We start from the raw sequence: 20,646 nt of genomic DNA, 5'->3' as shown, positions 1-20,646 counted from the left end.
ATAGTGTAACAAGTACTTACATCGTATTAGGTATTGTACGTACTGTAGAGATGATTTAAAGTATAGGGGAGAATGTAGATTATATGCAAATACTAGACCATTTTATATCCAGGAATATCAGTGGATTTTGATATCCACAGGAAGTGGTTCTGGAACTTTTCCACTGCCAATACCAAGGGAAGTCTGTATGAATGATTAAACAGAAAAATTTCTGAAACTTGGATTTATTCCCAGGTTAGTTGCTGATGTCATGTAGTCACTGAAAGTAAGAATGACATTGCTTTTAGAATTCAGCATTAAATAGTTCATCTTTTTTCAAGTGGAGAAAAAATATAATGAGCAGAACCCACCTCCACATTTTAATCATTAGGAATAAAAACCACATACGATGGTTTAAAAATACTACCTAAATAAAAAGGAAAGAGAGGATCTTACTTCTGGCTAATTAATAGCTCAAGATCCTTCTGTTTGTCCCAACCCCTAAGAAAAAAAAAATTATGACTAATCAAGGCTCAAGGAAGCTCAGTCATTTTACGAAAATATTTTAGGTACCTGTTTTGTTTTTTGTTTTTTGCAAGCAGTTTGCTGGGCATAAAAATAGGATGTGAAAATAAATAATGCCTTCGTTTCCTGAAAGCAGGTCTCTAACGTTTCCGGAAGCAGCAGCAATCAACCGGCTGGTGCTATTATTTATGACATGGTCACTTTATTCAAGTAACTATTGAAAAGGAAAGGGCATTCGGCCTCCCGTCACTTGGCAATGGGTTTGAGAAAACAAGGATCAGTTTTGACTGTCCAGAATAAGGATCAAAGGGGAAAATATAACTAATACCCACAGCTCTCAGGCTGCAAAAGGAAGAATGCCTCTTGCAATGAGAGGAAATGGCAGTTTCAGATTAGAAAGCAAGCAGAGAGTTCATGGAAAATCTTAGAACATTCTTCCAGGGGATGGCAGACACTTAGCACATAAGCATATCATGTCAGGCAGTGATAAGTGCCAGGGAGAAAAATAACGGGAAGCAGAGATGGAGAGTGGCAAAGCAGGTGTGTGCTCAGTGGGTTGGGCACATTTCAGTAAGGGAATCGGGGAAGGCTCTCCAGGCAGGGGACTTCTGTGTGGACCGGATGTGAAACATGTGAAAAGCCCTCATGAGAACTGGGGAAAGAGCATTCCAGGAGAAGGAAGAGGATGTGCTGAAGTCCTGTAACAGGAATATGAATTGTGGATAGGAACGAAAAGAGAGAGTGACGTGGGAGTAGGGGGAAGTGATACGAAGTGAGGTTAGGTATGGTGACGGGAGCAGGGAGGTCTTCCAGGGCTGGTCTTATAGCAATTGAAAGGCATTCGCTTCCATTTATTTTGGTCTCTTCTGAAACAACAGATACTGGCATGTTGTTTAGCTGGTGTCTTATTCAGAGGGAACCAAGAGTCTAAACTTTAGGTTCTCCCCATGATGTTGGCACTGCTTGTGTCCAAGACATTCAGTAGTTCCTTAAAGACAAACTGACTTCCCTCACCTTGACAAACAGTTCACAAGTCTACTCTCAATTCAGAGTCACCACGGCCATTGCCACCATGCTGCCATCACGCCACCAGACAAATGGTGTTGAACTGGCCCGCTCCTTTGTATCACCTACTGAAGAGTCGAGCAGGAGCATAGTTTTGGTCATCCCATGCCTGAAGTTAGGCTGCTGGGAGTCAGAGTGAGTGACCTTCTGGATTCTGCAGTGGGAGGTAAGATCTATCTCTTGCCAAGATTCATACAATGGCAGGTGCCCCCAACACTGGAAATGGAAGTTCAGGTGCTGAACTGGCAAAGTAGAGACATTCATTACTCCTGCTTACAGATGCATCTGTTTCCACCTTGGAAAGGGTGGAAGATGTTGCTCTACTTCCTGTTAACTCTTGTCAACATCACACCATCCTCTCTGATCAGCGGACCTGTGCCTACCTTGTTCTTTTTTAAAAAATAAATAGCATTTGTTCTCCAAAAATAACCAATCCAATTAAGCATGACATGACCTGAAGGTCAGGAAATGACTCATGGACGCGGGGGCGAGTCCCGAGTCCCACACTTTCTGGAACTCAGTTGGACTTGGAGGTGTGCTATGGTGGACTCTAATTATAGAACTCCCCCGGGTGAAAACATGGTCTTGCCAAGGATTGTGTTTGCAAACGGATCTGCCATGGTCATGTAATGTACAGTTCTAACTATAAGAAAAGCTCGAGGATAAAGCAGCTTGCAATAAAATAGCACAGCAAATTTAATAATCAGTTCCCTTAAATACTGGGAAACATTATAAACAGCGCTACGTGGTGAGTCAGAACTAACCTCATAAATTGAATTTAGAAACTGGTAAGGAATATCTTCTGGGAAATGCAATTCTGTTTCCTTGCATAAAAACCACTAGGGAAAAGGTATAATTCCAGGAGAAACCTGGCGAGGTAATTAGAAAGGGTAAATGTAGAATCTGAAGTACCGTATTCCATCGGAGAGCCTGCCTGTAGGGGACGAAATGCATGTCGACAAAACAGGCATAGAACACGCACTCCTGAAAGTGCGTGCCACGTGTCGGTGATCATTATAACCTCCCACTCAGAAACCCAGATCCTTCATCCACCCTTCTTTGTCCTGTTTTGTGCCCAACACACGGACCTCTATAGACTGTTACTGTGGCTGCCTTGTCATCTAGCTTGTATTTAGCTTTGGCAGGTGGGAGGTGCAGGCAGGAAATCTTTGAGTGTGATGAGACGGCCTCCTGGTGATTCCGCTCCCCACACCTTCCTGGCTTCACTGTAGCTCTGGCAGTGGCTCTTCCTGAGTGCCCTTTTCCCACAGCTCCAGTTCCCACCCCTACTCACGCTTCTCAGGCCTTGTTCCAGCGCACAGCTCTGTGTATAGTCCCTTCCTTAATTTCTTGAAAGTTAAACCTTTTGCAGTGTGCTGCACAGCATTCTGCTGAGACCTTAATTGAAAAAGGATCTAGGGTACCCCCAAATCTAGATTTCCAAAGAAAGGCAGCAAATATAAATGAGCAAATGCCTAGAAAAATGTAGGCTAAGATCATTTAAGTTTTATCCAATGTATTGAATCTTTACTAAAACATTCAAAATCCATTGGGACTGTGAAGAAAAAATGGATGTGAAAAGAAAACACTCTGAAAAGACTGAGAGTAGCCTAGTCTCAAATTCAGCCTTATACTCAAACCATGTGAACTGAGGCTGGGCTGTTCAGAATGGGTTGATTGGGGGTAACAGTGACTATAGAATGACAACTGGCTACTGCAGAAACTTCTAGTAGCATGAAGAGAGACTTTTCGCAGAAATATGGGCACTTCTTGCTATTAATTTCCCTCTTGGAACTGCTTCTGCTGCCTCCCATAGGTGTTTGGTATGTTGTTTCTATTTGTCTCAAGATTTTTTTGATTTTCTTTTTTATTTCGTCTTTGACCCATGTTGTTTAATTTCTACTTATTTGTGAATTTTCCAAGATTTCTCCTGTTACTGATTTCAAGTTTCATACCATTGTGGTCAGAAAAGATACTTGATGTAATTTTAATCCCCTGAAATTTGTTTAGATTTGTATTGCAGCCAAACATATGATCCATCCTGGAGAAAGTTCTGTGTATACTTGAGAAAAATGTGTATCCTGTTGCTGTTGGATGGGATGTTCTGTATATGTCTGTCAGGTCATAAAGTGTAGTTCACGTCCACCGTTTCCTTATTAATTTTCTGTCTGGATGGTCATCCATTATTGAAAGTGGGGTATTGATGTCCCCTACTATTATTGTATTATAGTTTCTATCTCCCTTCAGATCTATTAATATTTGCTTTGTATATTTAGGTGCTTCATTCAATGTTGGATACATTTATAATTGTTATATCCTCTTGATGAATTGACCCTTTCATTGTTATGTAATGTCCTTTGTCTCTTTTATTGCTTTTGACTTAAAGTTGATTTGTCTGATGTAGGTATAGCTACCCTCTGCTCTCTTCTGGTTCCATTTGCATACAGTATCTTCTCATCCCTTCATTTTCAGTCTATGCACATCCTTAAGAGAGTTGAGTCTCTTGTAGGCAGCACACAGTCGGGTACTTAGGTCTTTTTTTTTTTAATCCATTCAGCCACTCTGTCCTCATATTAGAAAATTTAACCCATTTACATTCAAAGTGCAACTACTGACAGGTGAGAACTTATTACTGCCATTTTGTAATTTATTTTCTGGTTGTTGGGGATGTATTTTGTTTCTCCCTGTCTTGCTGGATGGTTTGTGGTTTGACAGTTTGCTGTAGTGGGATGTTATGAATAATCCTATTTATGTTCTGTGCATCTACTATAGATTGTTTTCTGGTTACCATGATCTTTATAAAGAAAGACATTAACATTGTCATATTCCAAAGGCTTACAACTAACTTGGTAAGGGTGTGAGATTCATAACTGAGAAAAGGAAAACAAAAATTATCAAAGAAAACAAGAAGTTTCAAGGATCCATTTAAGCAGAGTTACACCTCCTGAGTAGGAGCCAAATTTTTAAGGTAACTAAGGGTAGGTTCTTTATTTAGAAGATGTATGTTAAAATTAAGAGCTATAATCTAGAATCCTTACAGCATCTGATATTTGCAAAGCGTGTGTGTGCGCGCACGTGTGTGTGCATGTGTGCATGCGTGTGTGTGTAAATTGCATAAATAGCATCCTACATTTAGCACATTACTTTTTATTTTCAGACTATCCTTTGGGATAGATGAAGGGTTCCTCTGAGTCATATTTTATAAATTTCTTAGCTGCCCAAAAATTTCAAGAGGAAATTTCACTGTTAGTCAAAGATCCTAGGATGGAAACTCACTAGCCTGCTGACACTGGTGAGGCATGCCCACCAGAGCTTCAGGGTAGAACAGCTGTTCTTTGGACTACTTGCTGTGGTAGGAGTAAGGAATTTGCAGAAAATGTGTTTGGGAGGAAGAAGTGGTCTTTGCCATGCAATGTAAGCCTACATTTTCCTTTTTCTCATTTTGCAAGTTAACATTTTGCTGGCATTCTTTTGTATGCATTTGTTACTCAGCTATTGATATATCACCCAAACACATAAAAACAAAAGCATAATTTGTATGTATACCTAAAACTTAAGATCATCTTCCTGGTAATCAGCTCTTAATTTTTACATATATAATTTTTACATATATACATATAGTATGTATTATATGTTATATATTTTATATATGTATTATATATTATATATGTATTTTGTATATATGTACTATATATTATACATACATAAAATTTTCTTTTTTGGAGATAGAGTCTTGCTCTGTCACCCAGGCTGAAGTGCAGTGGCACCATCTCAGCTCACTGCAACCTCTGCCTCCTGGGTTTAAGCATCCTGAGTAGCTGGGACTAGAGGTGGGCGCCACCATGCCTGGCTCATTTGCGTTTTCAGTAGAGACGGGATTTCACCATGTTGGGCAGGCTGGTCTCGAACTCCTGATCTCAGTTGATCCACCTCCCTTGGCCTCCCAAAGTGCTGGGATTATAGGTGTGAGCCACCATGCCTGGCCTACTTCCATATTTTTAAGTAACCTAAACTTTGAGAAAAAATGTAAGGAATCACATAAGCTTGAACTTTCAGATCAGACTTTCTCTGTATTCCACATTAAGAAACCCTCTGGAAACTGTTTCTGAAATGCTGCTTACAACTGAAGCCTCTTTCCAAGCCTACTCCCACTACCCTAGGTCAAGTGTTCCTACTGTGTTAGCACCATAGCTATGCCAATTTAAACGTTATTCCTGTGATGTCCAAATATTTTCAGCCTCTTGGGCACGTGGGAGGATTGCACTTCCCAGCCTCCTTGTGACTAGGTGGCTCCGTATGACTGGTTTTGGCCAGTGACTTGTGAGAAATGGCATCTGTCACTTCTGGGCCACAGCATTTCATTGCATTTTCCCTCTGCCACAGCAACTGGCAACTTTTTGATAGTGGGGTAACGGGACAAGGAGATACGGAGTCATGCCTCCAGCCAACCCACAGTGGACACTGAATGTGAACAAGAAATGTCTTGTGATAAGCTATTTAGACTTAAGGTCATAACTACAGCATAACCCGACCTATCCTGATTGATATACTCCATCCTAAACACTGCCACCAATTAATCTGGTCCTATCACTCCCCTGTCCTAATGACTATCTCTAGCAACACAAATCCCTTCATTCTATCATTCAAGGGTTTTTTTGTTGTTGTTTTGTTTTTGAGATGGAGTTTTGTTCTTGTTGCCCAGGCTGGAGGGCAGTGGCACCATCTCCCCTCACTGCAACCTCCGCCTCCCAGGTTCAAGTGATTCTCCTGCCTCAGTCTTGGAGTAGCTGGGATTACAGGCACCTGCCGCTGCGCCCAGCTAATTTTTTATATTTTTAATAGAGATGAGGTTTCACTATGTTGGCCAGGCTGGTTGTGAACTCCTGGCCTCAGGTGAACCACCCACCTCGGCCTCCCAAAATATGGGGATTACGGGCACGAGCCACCGTACCCAGCCTCATTCAAGGGTTTTTACAACTTGGCCTAAGCCTATGCTTCCAGGCTTAGCTCTCACTTCTGCACTCGAGTACATGGACTTCCTAAGCATTAAGCATACCTCACGTTATCCTCCTCCTCAAATGCCCACACCCAGCATCTACAACTAATGAAGAATGGGCAGAATTTATGTCCCAGCATGATTTTTGTTGAGCATTCACTGTTGACCCAAGTATTAATGTCTTTCATTAATGGCTAAGATTTTCTACACTGACCTTCCCAGTTCTCTCTAGTCCCCCTTTCTGGAACTTCCATTAAACTGAAGCTGGATCTTCTCATTTTGTCCTTGATTCCTAACCTCTCTTTCATATTGGAAACATCCCTTTATCTCTGTGCTGAGGCTAATTTTCTCAAGGGCTATCTTCCAGTTTACCAATTCCCTCTTCAGCTGAACAATCCAGGTTTTCCCCTAGGGTTACAGCATTGTGTAGTGTTTTTCTAGAATCTAGATTTTAGTTTCATTTTGGACCTCTGGACATTTTTTAAAACTTTCTTGTATTCTCACCTATGCATTTAACAGGTGTTAATTTTATATTAAGCATCTCTGGGTATTTAAAAGTAGAAAGACTTTCAGGTTATTTATAAAGCCATAGTGCCAAAAACAGAAGTTCTGTATCATGTTTTGTACATACTTTTTATTTGTTGAATAAATGAATATTTGTCAATATGTACATAACCACATAGAGCGAGCATTAGATTTAGAGAGCAAAATATTTGGGTTCTAATATGCAAAGCCACTTACCAACTATGAGGGCTTCGGCAAAGAACTGATTCTGAGCTCAGCTTCCTCAACTGTAAAACTAGGTTATTCGGACCTATGTGGCCTACCACACAGGCTTATTGCAAGGTTCAAATGCAGAAACACATGAAAGTGCTATGAATACAACTTAGAGCAATACAAACATAACAAGTAACAGCAATGGAATTTCAAGCTGAAATTCACACCCTCGGATTGTACCGATGTACTGATGGAGTCAACAAGAAAGTGACAAAATAGCTGATTACTAATGAGAATGAATATGCCATTCTTCCGAGTGGGAAGAATTCTGCAACACCCTGTAGCCTGTCCCTGCAATTAATTACTTCCCAAACTTCACAAAGATGTCAGAGACCCACCATCAATAATTCTCTCACAGAAGCACAAGGGCCAAATGTCCCACGTTTATTTACATATGAAATGTGTTTCATACAGTTATGATGGATGGAGTGCATAACACCTGACAGCAGCAAGACCTTTCGAGGAACCGAACGTTGACTACAGTATATCATGCAAGTATCTATATATACACAAAAGAATTCCTTTTCTTAAAAAAAAAAAAAGTACAAAACATGTTCAGGGGATAAATACAAGATATAAAATGCAAAAGAAAACACAAAACAAAACCAAAAAATAGAACTCTCTCAGAGAACTATAAACGGAAGGGACAGAAGAGTACCTCTGCTGCATTTTAATAAAGCAGAACTACCGACGTTAAATATACTTCTTGAAATGGCTGAACTAAACCCAGGTGGCTCAGTGCTTAAGGTAACGGCCAATTGCAATACACAGGCGGCTGCATTGATAAGTCGGTGGTTGAAGTTGTGCATCCCGACTCTAAGTACCAGAACGTTTGGCAGTAGCACCCAGAACAGGAAACGCCAACTCTTTTGACAGCAAAGGGTTAAGTCAACTGATTTTTTTTTTCTGTCAAGAGCCAGAGAAATACTTGATATTCTTAGTTGTGTTTCTGTAATAGTTAATAAATTACATGACAAAAACCTGACTATATAAATCTATTGGTCTAACTACGTATTTGTAACTTTTATAGTAGTCCAGCCCTTTCGTTACTTTCCCTCCTTGTGCTCTTAAAGCCAGCCTTGCAGATCTGCCGAGAAAACAAGTCCCATTTTTTTCTTTAGAATAGCCTTCCCCATTCCTCAAAATGGAACTGAGGAAATCAGCATTCCTTATTAGATTCCTGGCTTCAGTTTTTATCCACGGCTGCAAAAGGAGCAACCTGCAAGACTGCTTTAAACACCCTTCAGCGTGGCCTGAAGACAAAGGCACGCCCACACTGGAGTGCAGTTGTCTCAAATGTGAACTCACTCCCTCAGGGCAGGCACATCGAGGAAGTGCTAAGACACTTAAAAGTTCCTAGTGTTTTTGAGACCCACAATTACTTACAATTTATGTAGTGAATTCTAAAAATTAAAAACACTAAAAAAGGCATTATTTTAGCCTGTAATTAGTTAACCCATTCAAAATCCAAACATACAAAATGGTTTATTTGAATTCAGGAACTGCCCCTGTTGTTACTAAGAACTCTGTTTTAAAGAAACAGTACAAAAAGAAAAATTCTAACCCAAAACAACTCAAATGGTTTTCCACTAAATACTGATACAAACATGTAACAAAGAGTATAAAAAGTTATTCATTTAAATATATACAAACTCTTTTAAACTCAAATACTGTTTTAATACTTATCGAGGATATATACGACGAGGTGAAGGAAGGTACGTTGAAAGAGAATATATTGCAACAGCCTAGACAGTACTGTTAACTCTATTATACTGCAAACTTTTTGTAACAAAAATGTCTTTTTTATTCCAATGTGGACAGGGATTTTCCTCATGGAGCATCTGTGGCTATTTCTCGGCTGAGCTCATCCTTTTGGATTTGATGAAGGCCATGCCGTGTGTCCGCATGTGAGTATTTAAGGCAGCTTCAGTTTCAAAAGTTTTTGCGCACACTTTGCACTTTCTGTCTGACACGGCGCCATCAGGGGATTCATCCTCGTGGCTGGGTTTGTTCTCCTGTTGGTTATCTTCCCCAGCCCCATTTTGCTTGGACACTGGCTGAGGTTCCTTTAACTTGTGTACGATGAAGAGATGCCTGGACAGAGAGACGTGAGACGTGTAGCAGAGGCCACACTCCCGGCACTGGTAGGAAGAACCATCCGATTTGTGCTGAGGGATGTGTTCGTGGAACTGCAGCAGGTTTTCGGTGGTGAAGCCACACACGGCACACTTGTGAACCTTAAAAACATTGATTTTCAGCTTTTTCAGTGGTTGAGTGATTGCTCCTCGGGGAGGCCTGAACTCCAGAACTGGTTCTTCCAACTTCCGTTTGGGACTGGGGACCTTTCAGGGAAAGAAAGCAAATGACACGACTGAAAACCATCCTTCACGGTGGCTGATACATCATCAGTTCTCTTACTTTAGAGCTGCCAGGAAAACATGTGCTGAACGCTTTGGGATTTAGGGGCTTTAAAGCTGTGTCTGCCACCCCACCCAGAGGCCCATGCCTTTCTTCCACTCCAGAGAGAAACCTAGTAGCTGCTGTTAGCAGGCATTGCTCTAGCCAGCGGGGCACAGCAGTGGACAAATGAGCTCCTAGCTTCCTGGAATTTGTGGCAGCGGAGTTAGATGAACAGAAATGAGAAAATATGCAGTATGTCAGACCCAGGACAGCCAAGCAGGGTGGGATGAAGGCCTTGAGAAGCAAGACGGGTGTATGTGTGGCTGCTAGGTGATGTGGTACGGTCAGGCACAGCCTGGTGACAGGTGACATGTGAAAAGAGACCTGACGCAGTGTGGGAAAAGCAGTCCAGGCATAGGAAGCTGTGAGTGCCAAGGCCCAAGGGGAGAACAGGCCTGTGAGTGGGGGACAGAAGAGGGGCCAGAGTGGAGGGAGTGCTCAGGGAGACCGCAGGAGGTGAACTGTAACGCCCCTTGTGGGAAAGAGTGTCAGGATTTTGCTTTTGGACTGAGAGCCTCTGGAAGCTTTCCCCACCCTTTCCTGCCTCCTCACCTTCACATCATTTCCCCTACTGCGTCTGTCTTTATCTTTAAATCCCACTCTGAATCCCCTCCCCAAGCCAACGTGCCCCTCCTCTCCGTACTCTGTGCCCCAGCTTTTCTGCTCTGTTCATGTGCACCTTCACCCGTGGCCATGACCTGAAGCTACCTTTGCACACACTTTTTTTTTTAAGATAGAGTTTCGCGCTGTTGCCCAGGCTGGAGTGCAATGGCACGATCTCGGCTCACTACAGCCTCTGCCTCCCGGGTTCAAGCGATTCTCCTGTCTCAGCCTCCCAAGTAGCTGGGACTATACATGTGCGCCACGATGCCCAGCTAATCTTTGTATTTTTAGTAGAGACAGGGTTTCACCATATTGGGCAGGCTGGTCTCGAACTCCTGACCTTGTGATTGCCTGCCTTGGCCTCCCAAAGTGCTGGGATTATAGGTGTGAGCCACCACGCCTGGCTTCACACATATTCTTTAACTCACCACCAGGAGAACTTGAAGTATTGCATTTTAATGCCACACCAGTCTGACTTATATTCTGAGGAGGTTTTACTCAATGAAAGCACATACAAGCTTTTACCTGGGTACATTCCAGATCTAGCATAGCACCGAAGACAGGAAGGCTTTTTAAGTATCTGCTAACTTTTTTTTGAGGGGGAGACAGTCTTGTTCTATCGCCTAGACTAGAGTGCAGTGGTGTGATCTTGGCACACTGCAACCTTTACTTCCCAGGTTCCAGCGATTCTCCTGCCTCAGCCTCCTGAGTAGCTGGGGATTACAGGTGTGCACCACCATGCCTGGCTAATTTTTGTACTTTTAGTAGAGACGGGGTTTCACCACGTTGGCCAGGCTGGTCTCGAACTCCTAGCCTCAAGTGATCCACCTGCCTCAGCTTCCCAAAGTGCTGGGATTATAGGCATGAGCCACCGTGTCCGGCCTAAACTATTTCTTTAAATTTTTCTCTCAAAAAAAAAAAGTCTTGTTCTTGTCCCCCAGGTTTGAGTGCAATGGCTTTATCTCGGCTCACTGCAACCTCCATCTCCTGGGTTCAAACGATTCTCCTGCCTCAGCCTCCCAAGTAGCTGGGATTAAGGCGCCTGCCACCACGCCTGGCTAATTTTTGTATTTTTTAGTAGAGATGGGGTTTCACCATGTTGGCCAGGCTGGTCTCGAACTCCTGACAATGAGGTCAGAATGGGTCTATGGGGAGATTAACCATTATTTTATACTTTCAGCGTGGTCTGAATTTTTTTTTTTTTTTTTTTTGAGACAGTCTCGCACTGTTGCCTGGGCTGGAGTGCAGTGGCATGATCTCAGCTCACTGCAACCTCCACCTCCCAAGTTCAAGCGATTCTCCTGCCTCAGCCTCCCGAGTAGCTAGGATTATAGGAGCCCGCCACCACGCCCAACTAATTTTTTATATTTTTAGTAGAGACGAGGTTACACCATGTTGGCCAGGCTGGTCTCGAACTCCTGAACTCGTGATTTGCCCACCTCGGCCTCCCAAAGTGGGGGGCGTGAGCCACCGCGCCCAGTCAGTCTGAATTTTTAAAACTGTAACTATGCAACAGAAACTTGAAATAAATGAATGGGAAAAGCAAGTCAACACAATTTCACTGTAAAGCAAACATCTGCAATGTTAGACCTTGGTGTCTTCTTTTATTTCTGTTTCCTCCTCATTGGTGGCATCTGTCATTTCTTTCAGGTCAGGGTCCTTGATGCCATGCATCAGCTGAACGTGCTTCTCCAGCATCAAACGTTTGGTAAAGGTACGTCTGGAGTCTGGGCAGTGCCTGTGGGGTGAAAGGCAAGGAGATAACGCACTTGCTGACAAAATAAGCTCCTGTGGAAGAACTCACGGTCGAAGGTGCTCCTTAGCCGTCAGTTCACACAGACAGGTCCAATGAGCTGAGTTCACGCCATGGTTCAACACGCAATCAGCAATTTTGCTAGGAGTGGCCCTTAATTTACAGGTCTAGATGGCTTTAATTTTAAAGGGAAAATATTGCATTTCAAAAGTTTTCACAATGACTCAGTATTCTCTCAGAATGAGCACCATGCTGAACACATTAGTATAAGGTCCCTCCTTGACTCCTTCATGCTGCTGTTAATTATTCCTATCCTCTGCCTTGACAAAGACATGAGTGTCCAGCGCCAAATTCCTCCAAGCACAAAAGCAACATGCATGTTTATACTCATGGCAGTCGAGTGTGTATGGTCACTCAGTAGATGATAAGCAGATCAAAAATAGGTCGATTATTTTTCAAAGAAAAACTTATGTTAGTAAAGGAGGCCAAAGATAGTTTAGAAAACAGGTTGGCCAGGTGCAGTGGCTCACGCCCGCTGGGAGGCTGAGGCGGGCGGATCACCTGAGGTCGGAAGTTTGAGATGAGCCTGACCAACATAGAGAAACCCTGTCTCTACTAAAAATACAAAATTAGCCGGGCATGGTGGTGCATGCCTGTAATCCCAGCTACTCAGGAGGCTGAGGCAGGAGAATTGGTTGAACCCATGAGGTGGAGGGTAGGGGGAGCCGAGATCATGCCATTGCACTCCAGCCTGGGCAACAAAAGCAAAACTCCGTCTCAAAAAAAGAAAAAAAAGAGGTAATGGCCCTAGTTATTATGTATGCTATAAAACCAGGTATCAAGAATGCTACTGCAGGAAAGGACAAAAAGTCTCTTGTGGTCTCAAATCTGCCTTCAAAATGGCTTCAGAGGAATTTATACTGATTGGCCCTAAACCCTGATGACCTCCCATTAGAGACCCTTGCAGGGCAGTGGCAGGAACCAGCACCACCCCCAAAGAACAAGGGCTCTCCATGAGGATGAATTTTTTGTTGGCTGTAAGTTAGCGGAACAATCCCAGCATTTTACTGCTTTACAGTGAGTTCATGGGGAAATAAACAAAACTTATCAGTGAGGCATTATGGGCCAGATCTCCCATCGTCATCTTGGCCCAGAGCATCCTTCTAAATTCTGATTCTTTTGATTTGGTCTCAACACATAGACTTTATTCATAATCATTCTTATCTCACTAAACAGCTTCAACTTCACTGAATCAGATGATTCCTACCCAGTTATCATAACCCCCTGCGAATCTGACAGCCAACCTTCATGAGTCTCCTGATCCATAGGGTCCATCTGACCTGCACTGACATCCATGTAACATTTCAGTGCTTTAGCCTCAGGGTCCTTTGTCTCTCTCATGAGACATGCTTTCTTCTTATCAACCCACTCCAGGTACATTCCAGCTGAGTGATAGACTTTCACTAATGATGAGATACGTTCTGGTGTTCACGTATGAAGTAGCAGCTTATGACTGTCCACTGGAGTCTGGGTTGATGTTGGCCCACCCAGTCCCTTGCATTTGGTCACAGGCTGCCCTACCTTTGGTGGTGACTGCAGCCAAGGGCAAAGGGCCCAGCCGAGGACTGAATCTGTGACCAGCCCTGAGTAAACAAGCTAGCCAAATCACCTCGCCAATGCGGCCAACTCGACGTGTGCAGAGAGACCCTGTACTGCCAATCAATCGCTCCCCCAAGCCACTCAGTGATCAGGCTGGGTGCCAGGGCTCACGCCTGTAATCCCAGCACATTGGGAGGTAGCAGGTGGATCACCCAAGGTCAGGAGTATGAGACCAGCCTGGCTAACATGGTGAAACCCCGTCTCTACTAAAAATACAAAAATTAGCTGGGTGTGGTGGCACGCGCCTGTAATCCCAGTTACTCAGGAGGTTGAGGCAGGAGAATCACTTGAACCTGGGAGGCAGAGGTTGCAGTGAGTCAAAATTGCATCACTGCACTCCAGCCTGGGCAACAGAGTGAGACTCCGTCTCAGGGGAAAAAGAAAAACCACACAATGTATGTGGGATATGCAAGAAAATGCTCCGTTTTATTTTCATATTTAAGTGTGACAACCCAATCCAAAAACTCTAGGCCAAAACAATAATACAATTAAGAAATGTAATGTAGGAACTGTGGAGCACAGCAAGATAATGGTACTACACTAAAAACCTTCCAGAGGTTCCTCCTGAGTCCTCTCACTGCGTTCCGTTAGAAACCAGGACTTACGAGCAGGCGTACACTTTCCTGATGCCTTTGTGCTTGATCCGGTTGTGCCGGCACAGGCTGTGGGACGAGCTGAAAGACTTGTCACACTGGCGGCAGGGGTGTTTCTTCATTTGCTGGAGGAAGGAGAGAAAGTTCACTTAAGGGAATGAAAATAGACGCACTCAATTAAGAACTCTTTTGTAATAGCTTAAGTTAAATCATTATTACAGGTCCCCAAATCCAAAACTGAGGGTTGACATGACACTACACATGGAAAATGTCATACCTGACCTCATGTGACAGGTCAGTCAGAACTGTCTCATGCACAAAATTAAAATTATTTTATAAAAGTACCTTCAAGCTATATATATAAGGTATGTATGAAACATGAATAAATATCACAATTAGAGTCCCAAGATATTATGTATATTTGAATATTCCAAGATCCAAAAACATCTAAAATTTGAAACACTTCTGTTCCCAAACTTTCAGTTCAGGGATACTCAACCTGTATTTAGGAATACAGTAACAAAACCAGAAAACTTTTAAAAAATACATAATAAAAATGAGGGACAGGGCTGAGGTAACCACAATGGGGCTAATTTTAGAGGTAACCATGATGGGGCTAATTTTAGGAGGATGGATTAAACTATCATAAGGGTAAAAAAAAATTCTCTCTCGAAAACACAGGTTTTTGATTCAACACAAACATCCAGGTATTTGAAATAACATTATGTAAATTTTTTACTGAAAAAATAATATATGAAAACATACATCAGTAAATACCAAGTAAAGCTACTACCTAATTTGTGGTAGATAGAATACGCTGTTTTATTCAGTATGCCATGTTAAATGAAATCTCTGGCTACCCTTTAATGACTAAGTAATTATTCGTTATATAAGGGAAGTTTTCTAGAAGGATTTTTGTTTTAAATAATATCATTTGATCGTCTCAAGAACACAGAACTCTGAAACAACTTTAAGGAGGCTGCCTGCTGGTATACTTAGGGGATGAGAGAGAGAGACAGCAAACACTGTCAAGTAGGTAAGCCGAATTTTCTTATATTTAGAAGTTTCCCACTCAGGCTGAGATATTATGTTAACTGAATATATTTCCATGCAGAACCTTTGAAGTAAATTAGTGGCTTAACTTTAAAACAAATTCTATGGTTATGACATGCATAGCAGTCTGGAACTAAACAATGTCCTATCACAAGGAAATTAAAGAGCTGTCAAGCCTCATGAATGGAACCAAATCTGGCTCTAAACTCATTAAAGACTGATGTGGGAAGAAGTTTTCATGTGAGATAACACTAAGAAGTGATTGCAAGCTACGTGATAAAGAAATGATTACATTTTTTTGGGACTGAGTCTCATTCTGTTGCCCAGGCTGGAGTTCAGTGGTGTCATCTCGGCTCTGCAACCTCTGCCTCCTGGGTTCAAGGAACTCTCGTGCCTCAGCCTCCAGAGTAGCTGGGGCTAAAAGCGCCCACTACCACGCCCGGCTAATTTTTGTATCTTTAGTAGAGACAAGTTCTCACCATGTTGGCCAGGCTGGTCTCGAACTCCTGGCCTTAAGTGATCCGCTGGCCTCAGTCAGCCTCCCAAAGTGCTGGGATTATAGGTGCGAGCCACCGTGCCTAGACTGATTACATTTTTTAAAACCATTTTCCCATAACCGCTTGACAAACATGTCCTTGTTCAAACCGGCAGGCAAATCAGAGTGGCTGAGTCTCGCCGGCAGCACCTAAGATGAGCTGGCACCTGGTCTCTGCCTCATGAATCACAGGACCTGGGGAAAGCTACTCAACCCACATGAATGTCCACTCCCACCCCTGTGAGGCGGGCTTGCAACAGTGCCTGCCTCCCAGGACGCTTCGAGAACACGGGGATGATTAACAAAGGGGGCAGGCAGCATGGGACACATCACTCAAGAAATGCTCTTGTAATAGTCAAGTTATGCAGCCAACGTCCACTCAAAAAGCGTAGAAAAATACTGTCTTTTAAATAAACCAAATCAGTCTGGTAGATATTCAAAAGGGTCTTGAATCCAAACTAGGGCAAAGGAGAAAATTTCTTCTCCAAGTCAAAGTTATACCAATGCTGTTCATCTCTGGGGGAAACAACAAGAGAGAGAACAAAGCAAATAACAAGCTGGTGCCCTCCAGAAATATTCTCTCATAAAGATTTGATTACACAAAATAGGCCAGCAGCAATCCCTAACTTCTTGGATTAGCATTTATGCAGCAAAAGAGTGACTAAGAGGTAACAAGCCTTTATTTATTTTAAAGCTTTAAAGTCATGAATAGTTCTGTATTTCAATGAAGATATTTAAAAATCTAGTATCTAATGCTTTTTATATTTTCTACATATAAAAATCAACTGAGGCTGGGTGCAGTGGCTCACGCCTGTAATCCCAGCACTTTGGATCACCTGAGGTCAGGAGTTCAAGGCCAGCCTGGCCAACATGGTGAAACCCCGTCTCTACTAAAAATACAAAAATTAGCCAGGCATGATGGCGGGTGCCTATAATCCCAGCTACTTGGAAGGCTGGGGCAGAACTGCAGAGGTTGCAGTGAGCCGAGAAGATCATGCCATTGCACTCCAGCCTGGGAGACAGAGCAAGGCTCCATCTCAAAAGAAAAAAAAAAATCAACTGAAAGTCATCTTTCTAAAAGCAAGACTGCTTCACCAAATCATAACAGATTATAAAGAAAAATGTATCTTTCTAACAATACAATAGGGCAAGAGACCCCACAGAAAGGAAAATTGGATTTCCTATTAAGGTGACGGGTTTAATATTCTATTTCTTCTTGTGTAGTAATATTAACATCAAAACAAAATTTTAATACAGAAATGCCAGTAAGAAAACCCTAAAAAATGAAGAGCAGCTTAGCAAATCAGTAACTATTTTCAAAAGATTAATGTGAGAGAGACATCATCCTGTTTCAGCATCCTTATGAAAAATGCAGAAATGAACTCTGCAATTCAAAAATAAGCAGGGTTTCCAATTGACTGGTGACAAGAAAATGAGGTTTAAAACACCAGTTTCCAGATCAAACCTGCCTGGTCACATTACCTAACAGATGACTTTCTTCCTCTGTTAGATTTTAAATACAAACTTATTCAAAGGTGCTTTGCCAAATTTATTTTCGTAACTTCTGTTCCTCAATATTACTAGCTCCTTCTGCTTTTATGAGTTTAAAAAGTGGGAAAACAGCATTCCAGTGTAAAGCCCACCGTCATCATTCTAAGACTTCAGGCCGTTTGCTTCCTCCTGGCTTTACTATAAGCTGAGATTGAGGGCTTTGAGTGGACTTTTTAATAGTTAACTAAGATCAGAAAAGGAACATGTCTTCCTACTCAGTTCTGAGTTACTCTGTTTTTAAATAGAACTCTTTAAAGAAATAGTGAACTAATAAGCTGGTAGGGTTTCCAAAGTTTTTAACATAAAACTTTTTGAGAGTAAAATATCAAAATAAACACTTGAGTACACTTCCTAAACTTTCTTCCTCCTCTCTCATTCATCTTCACAGCTTCAGGAAATTAATCCCGCGTCCTTTTCTCCAGTGACTATGCTAGGCGTGCGCTACCCCGTGCTGCTTCTGTGCTTGGGATGGTATGGCCTCGGCAGGCCATTCTTCTGCAAGGCACTTGGTGGACATGGCTCGGTTTGCCACGGGGCTTCCCTCACAATCAGAAACTTCCCATTCTAATAACTTGTCCTTTCTGTTTCTGTGCTTATGGGTCTCTGTTTCAGGTGACTTTCGGGAAGTTAGAGGGAGAAAAGTCACAACTTCATACCCAGATCTGGCAAGGCATCCACATCTCACCTTGTCCTGGGAGTCCTACCTCCATGAGGTATCTGCCTTGCACCAACATGCAAGAGCCTCCTTAACGACCACCATGCAGCCAGAAACTCCCACAAACTTAAGACTGCAGGGTACAGGACTATCCTCAACCCTTGCTGACACATGCCCTTCAGCTCACACCTTTTTATGAAAAAGGAAAAACCAAGCCAATTACATGATTTAAATATAGCACAGCAGCAGTCCCTCCAAAATTCACTCCTAAAGCTCTGACCCCTTCCACTAGGCCATCTATTCTATGAAGAGACCTGCATACTTACTACAGCCCGTTTCTGCTGTAATGCAACATCGGTGCTCCTAAAAATCACTGCACTATGCAAAACTTCAACAAAACAACAGGGCCTCTAGCAAAAATGGAGTCATGGAGACAACACTCAAGACTTTGTCAGTGACACATCGAATGAAAATATTTAGTTTTAACTACGTCAAATGGTTAAGAAATGCAAAAAACACTCCACTTTACCTTGAAAAAGACCTGCAGTGAGCTTGTGGAGGTCAGAGGGTTGAAGCTTGTGAGTTACTGTGAAGTGGGGGAAGGAGGGCAATCTTTGTGGAAGGGAAGCTTGCAACACCAGCTGTGGATGGATGTGACCCACAGTTGAGAGGGAGGCCCTGGTGAAATCGGAGGTTTGTTGTGTGTGTGTGTGTTTTGTGTTTTCCTACACAACTCCACAGTATTCTGTAGTCACTTAGTATTTCTCAGGGATGAAATCACACATAAGCAAGCATGAAATTCAGGTTAAGCTCCCATTGTTCTGATAGATCAGTGGTACTGGAATAAATTTGTTTCAGCATAAGCATTATAGCAGAAGTGACTGTGTTCGAGTTTATTCACTGCACCATTGTGTACGGTGGGTCCATCAAAGGAGACCTGGCTAAATACATGCATGCACTCATACAACAAGATGCCGTGCCGCTATAGAAATGGAGGGAAGATCTCCATGCACTGATACGAAAAGAACCATAACTACTAAGCGGAGAAAGTACTGGTACACAATATTATAGACGGAAGCTGTGTTCTGTATTAGAAGAATGAGAATATATGCATATATGCTAATACTTGCATAAAGAGACTTCAAGATAAGAAACTTAGGAGTTGAGACTTCACTATATTCCTTCATATTGTTTAAATTTTTAAACTATGTAAATATAGCACATATCCAAAAAAAATTTTACCGCAAAAAAAAATTGAGGCTTGAGATATAGTTTATAAAATCACTTTTTTAAAAGTAGATTTCTATGAATAAGTAAGTGCCACCACAGTCAAGGCATAGAACGGTTGTGTCATCCCCCAAAATTCCCACGTGCCCTTTGTAATCAACCCCACCCCCTCGACCCTGCTCTTGGCAGCCAGGGATTTGCTTTCTATCTCTGGTTTTGCTTTCTCCATTTGTCATATAAATGGAGCCATACAGTACACGTGAAGCTTTGAGTCTCGCTTCTTTCACTCAGCATAATACACATATAATTCCTCCATGCTGTTGGGTCTATTGGTATTTGTTCCTTTTCTCTGCTGAGTAGTGTTCCAGTGTGGATGTGCCCAAGTGTGTTTATCCACTTGCCAAGTGAAAGCCATTTAGGTTGTTTCTAGTTTTTGATATGAATAAAGCCATTAGAAACATTTACTATAAACATTCGTCTGTGCATATGATTTCTCCTTGGGTAAATACCCAGGAGCGGGATTACTAAGTCATATGTTAAATAAGAAACTGTCCAACTGTTTTCCAGGGCGGCTGTCCCCTGCATGTCCACCAGCAGTGGAGAGGAACTCCCACCGTTCTGCCATCTTTTAACATTTGGCATTGCCACTTCATTTAGTTCAGTCATTCTACAGGGTGGCCAGTAGTATTTTGTTGTGGTTTTAATTTGTATTTCTCTAATGACTTATTAAGGTAACAAAAAAATCTTTCTGGCCAGGCGCAGTGGCTCACGCCTGTAATCCCAGCACTTTGGAAGCCAAGGCGGGCGCATCATTTGAGGCCAGGAGTTCAAGACCAGCCTGGCCAACATGGCAAAATCCTGTCTCTACTAAAAATACAAATATTAGCCAGGAATAGTGGTGCATGCCTGTAATCCCAGCTACTCAGGAGGCTGAGGCACAAGAATCACTTGAACTCTGTAGGCAGAGGTTGCAGTGAGTAGAGATAGCGCCACTGCATTCCAGACTGGGCGACAGAGTGAGTGAAACTCTGTCTCAAAAAATATATATATATTTCAATTAGTAGGTAAAACACCAACTTACAGTAAGCCTCTTTCTTCAAAGAAAAAGCCTACAACCAAAGTTTTGTTGTTTTTTAATTATTAAAGGGATGTTTGGGGGCATTTTCTCTCCCCCATAAGCTCCTTGAGAACAGAAGCTGTGAATTGTTCGTCTCT

The 20,646-nt window shown here is 42.4% G+C and overlaps 1 protein-coding gene across 18 annotated transcripts in view; it reads right to left on the bottom strand.

Annotated features, from left to right (window-relative positions):
• Positions 1 to 7,703: 7,703 nt before the first annotated feature.
• The window catches only part of ZNF532 (zinc finger protein 532), a 122,375-nt gene continuing 109,432 nt past the window's right edge, over positions 7,704 to 20,646 (bottom strand). For 15 of the 18 annotated variants that reach the window (XM_024235910.3, XM_024235906.3, XM_054538024.2 and 12 more), the window contains 3 exons: positions 14,423 to 14,535; positions 11,996 to 12,143; positions 7,704 to 9,684 (listed from right to left, as the gene is read on the bottom strand). In XM_024235910.3, coding sequence (XP_024091678.2) covers positions 9,190 to 9,684; positions 11,996 to 12,143; positions 14,423 to 14,535 — 756 coding nt within the window. In that variant the 3' untranslated portion in view covers positions 7,704 to 9,189. Of the gene's footprint in view, positions 9,685 to 11,995; positions 12,147 to 14,422; positions 14,536 to 20,646 lie in introns of all 18 variants that reach the window. The other 3 variants (XM_024235911.3, XM_024235915.3, XM_054538022.2) reach the window with 2 other exon arrangements.

The sequence above is a fragment of the Pongo abelii genome, chromosome 17 (genome assembly GCF_028885655.2).
Source record: "Pongo abelii isolate AG06213 chromosome 17, NHGRI_mPonAbe1-v2.0_pri, whole genome shotgun sequence".
Classification (NCBI taxonomy): Eukaryota; Metazoa; Chordata; class Mammalia; order Primates; family Hominidae; genus Pongo; species Pongo abelii.
This window is presented reverse-complemented; position numbering and strand designations above follow the sequence as displayed.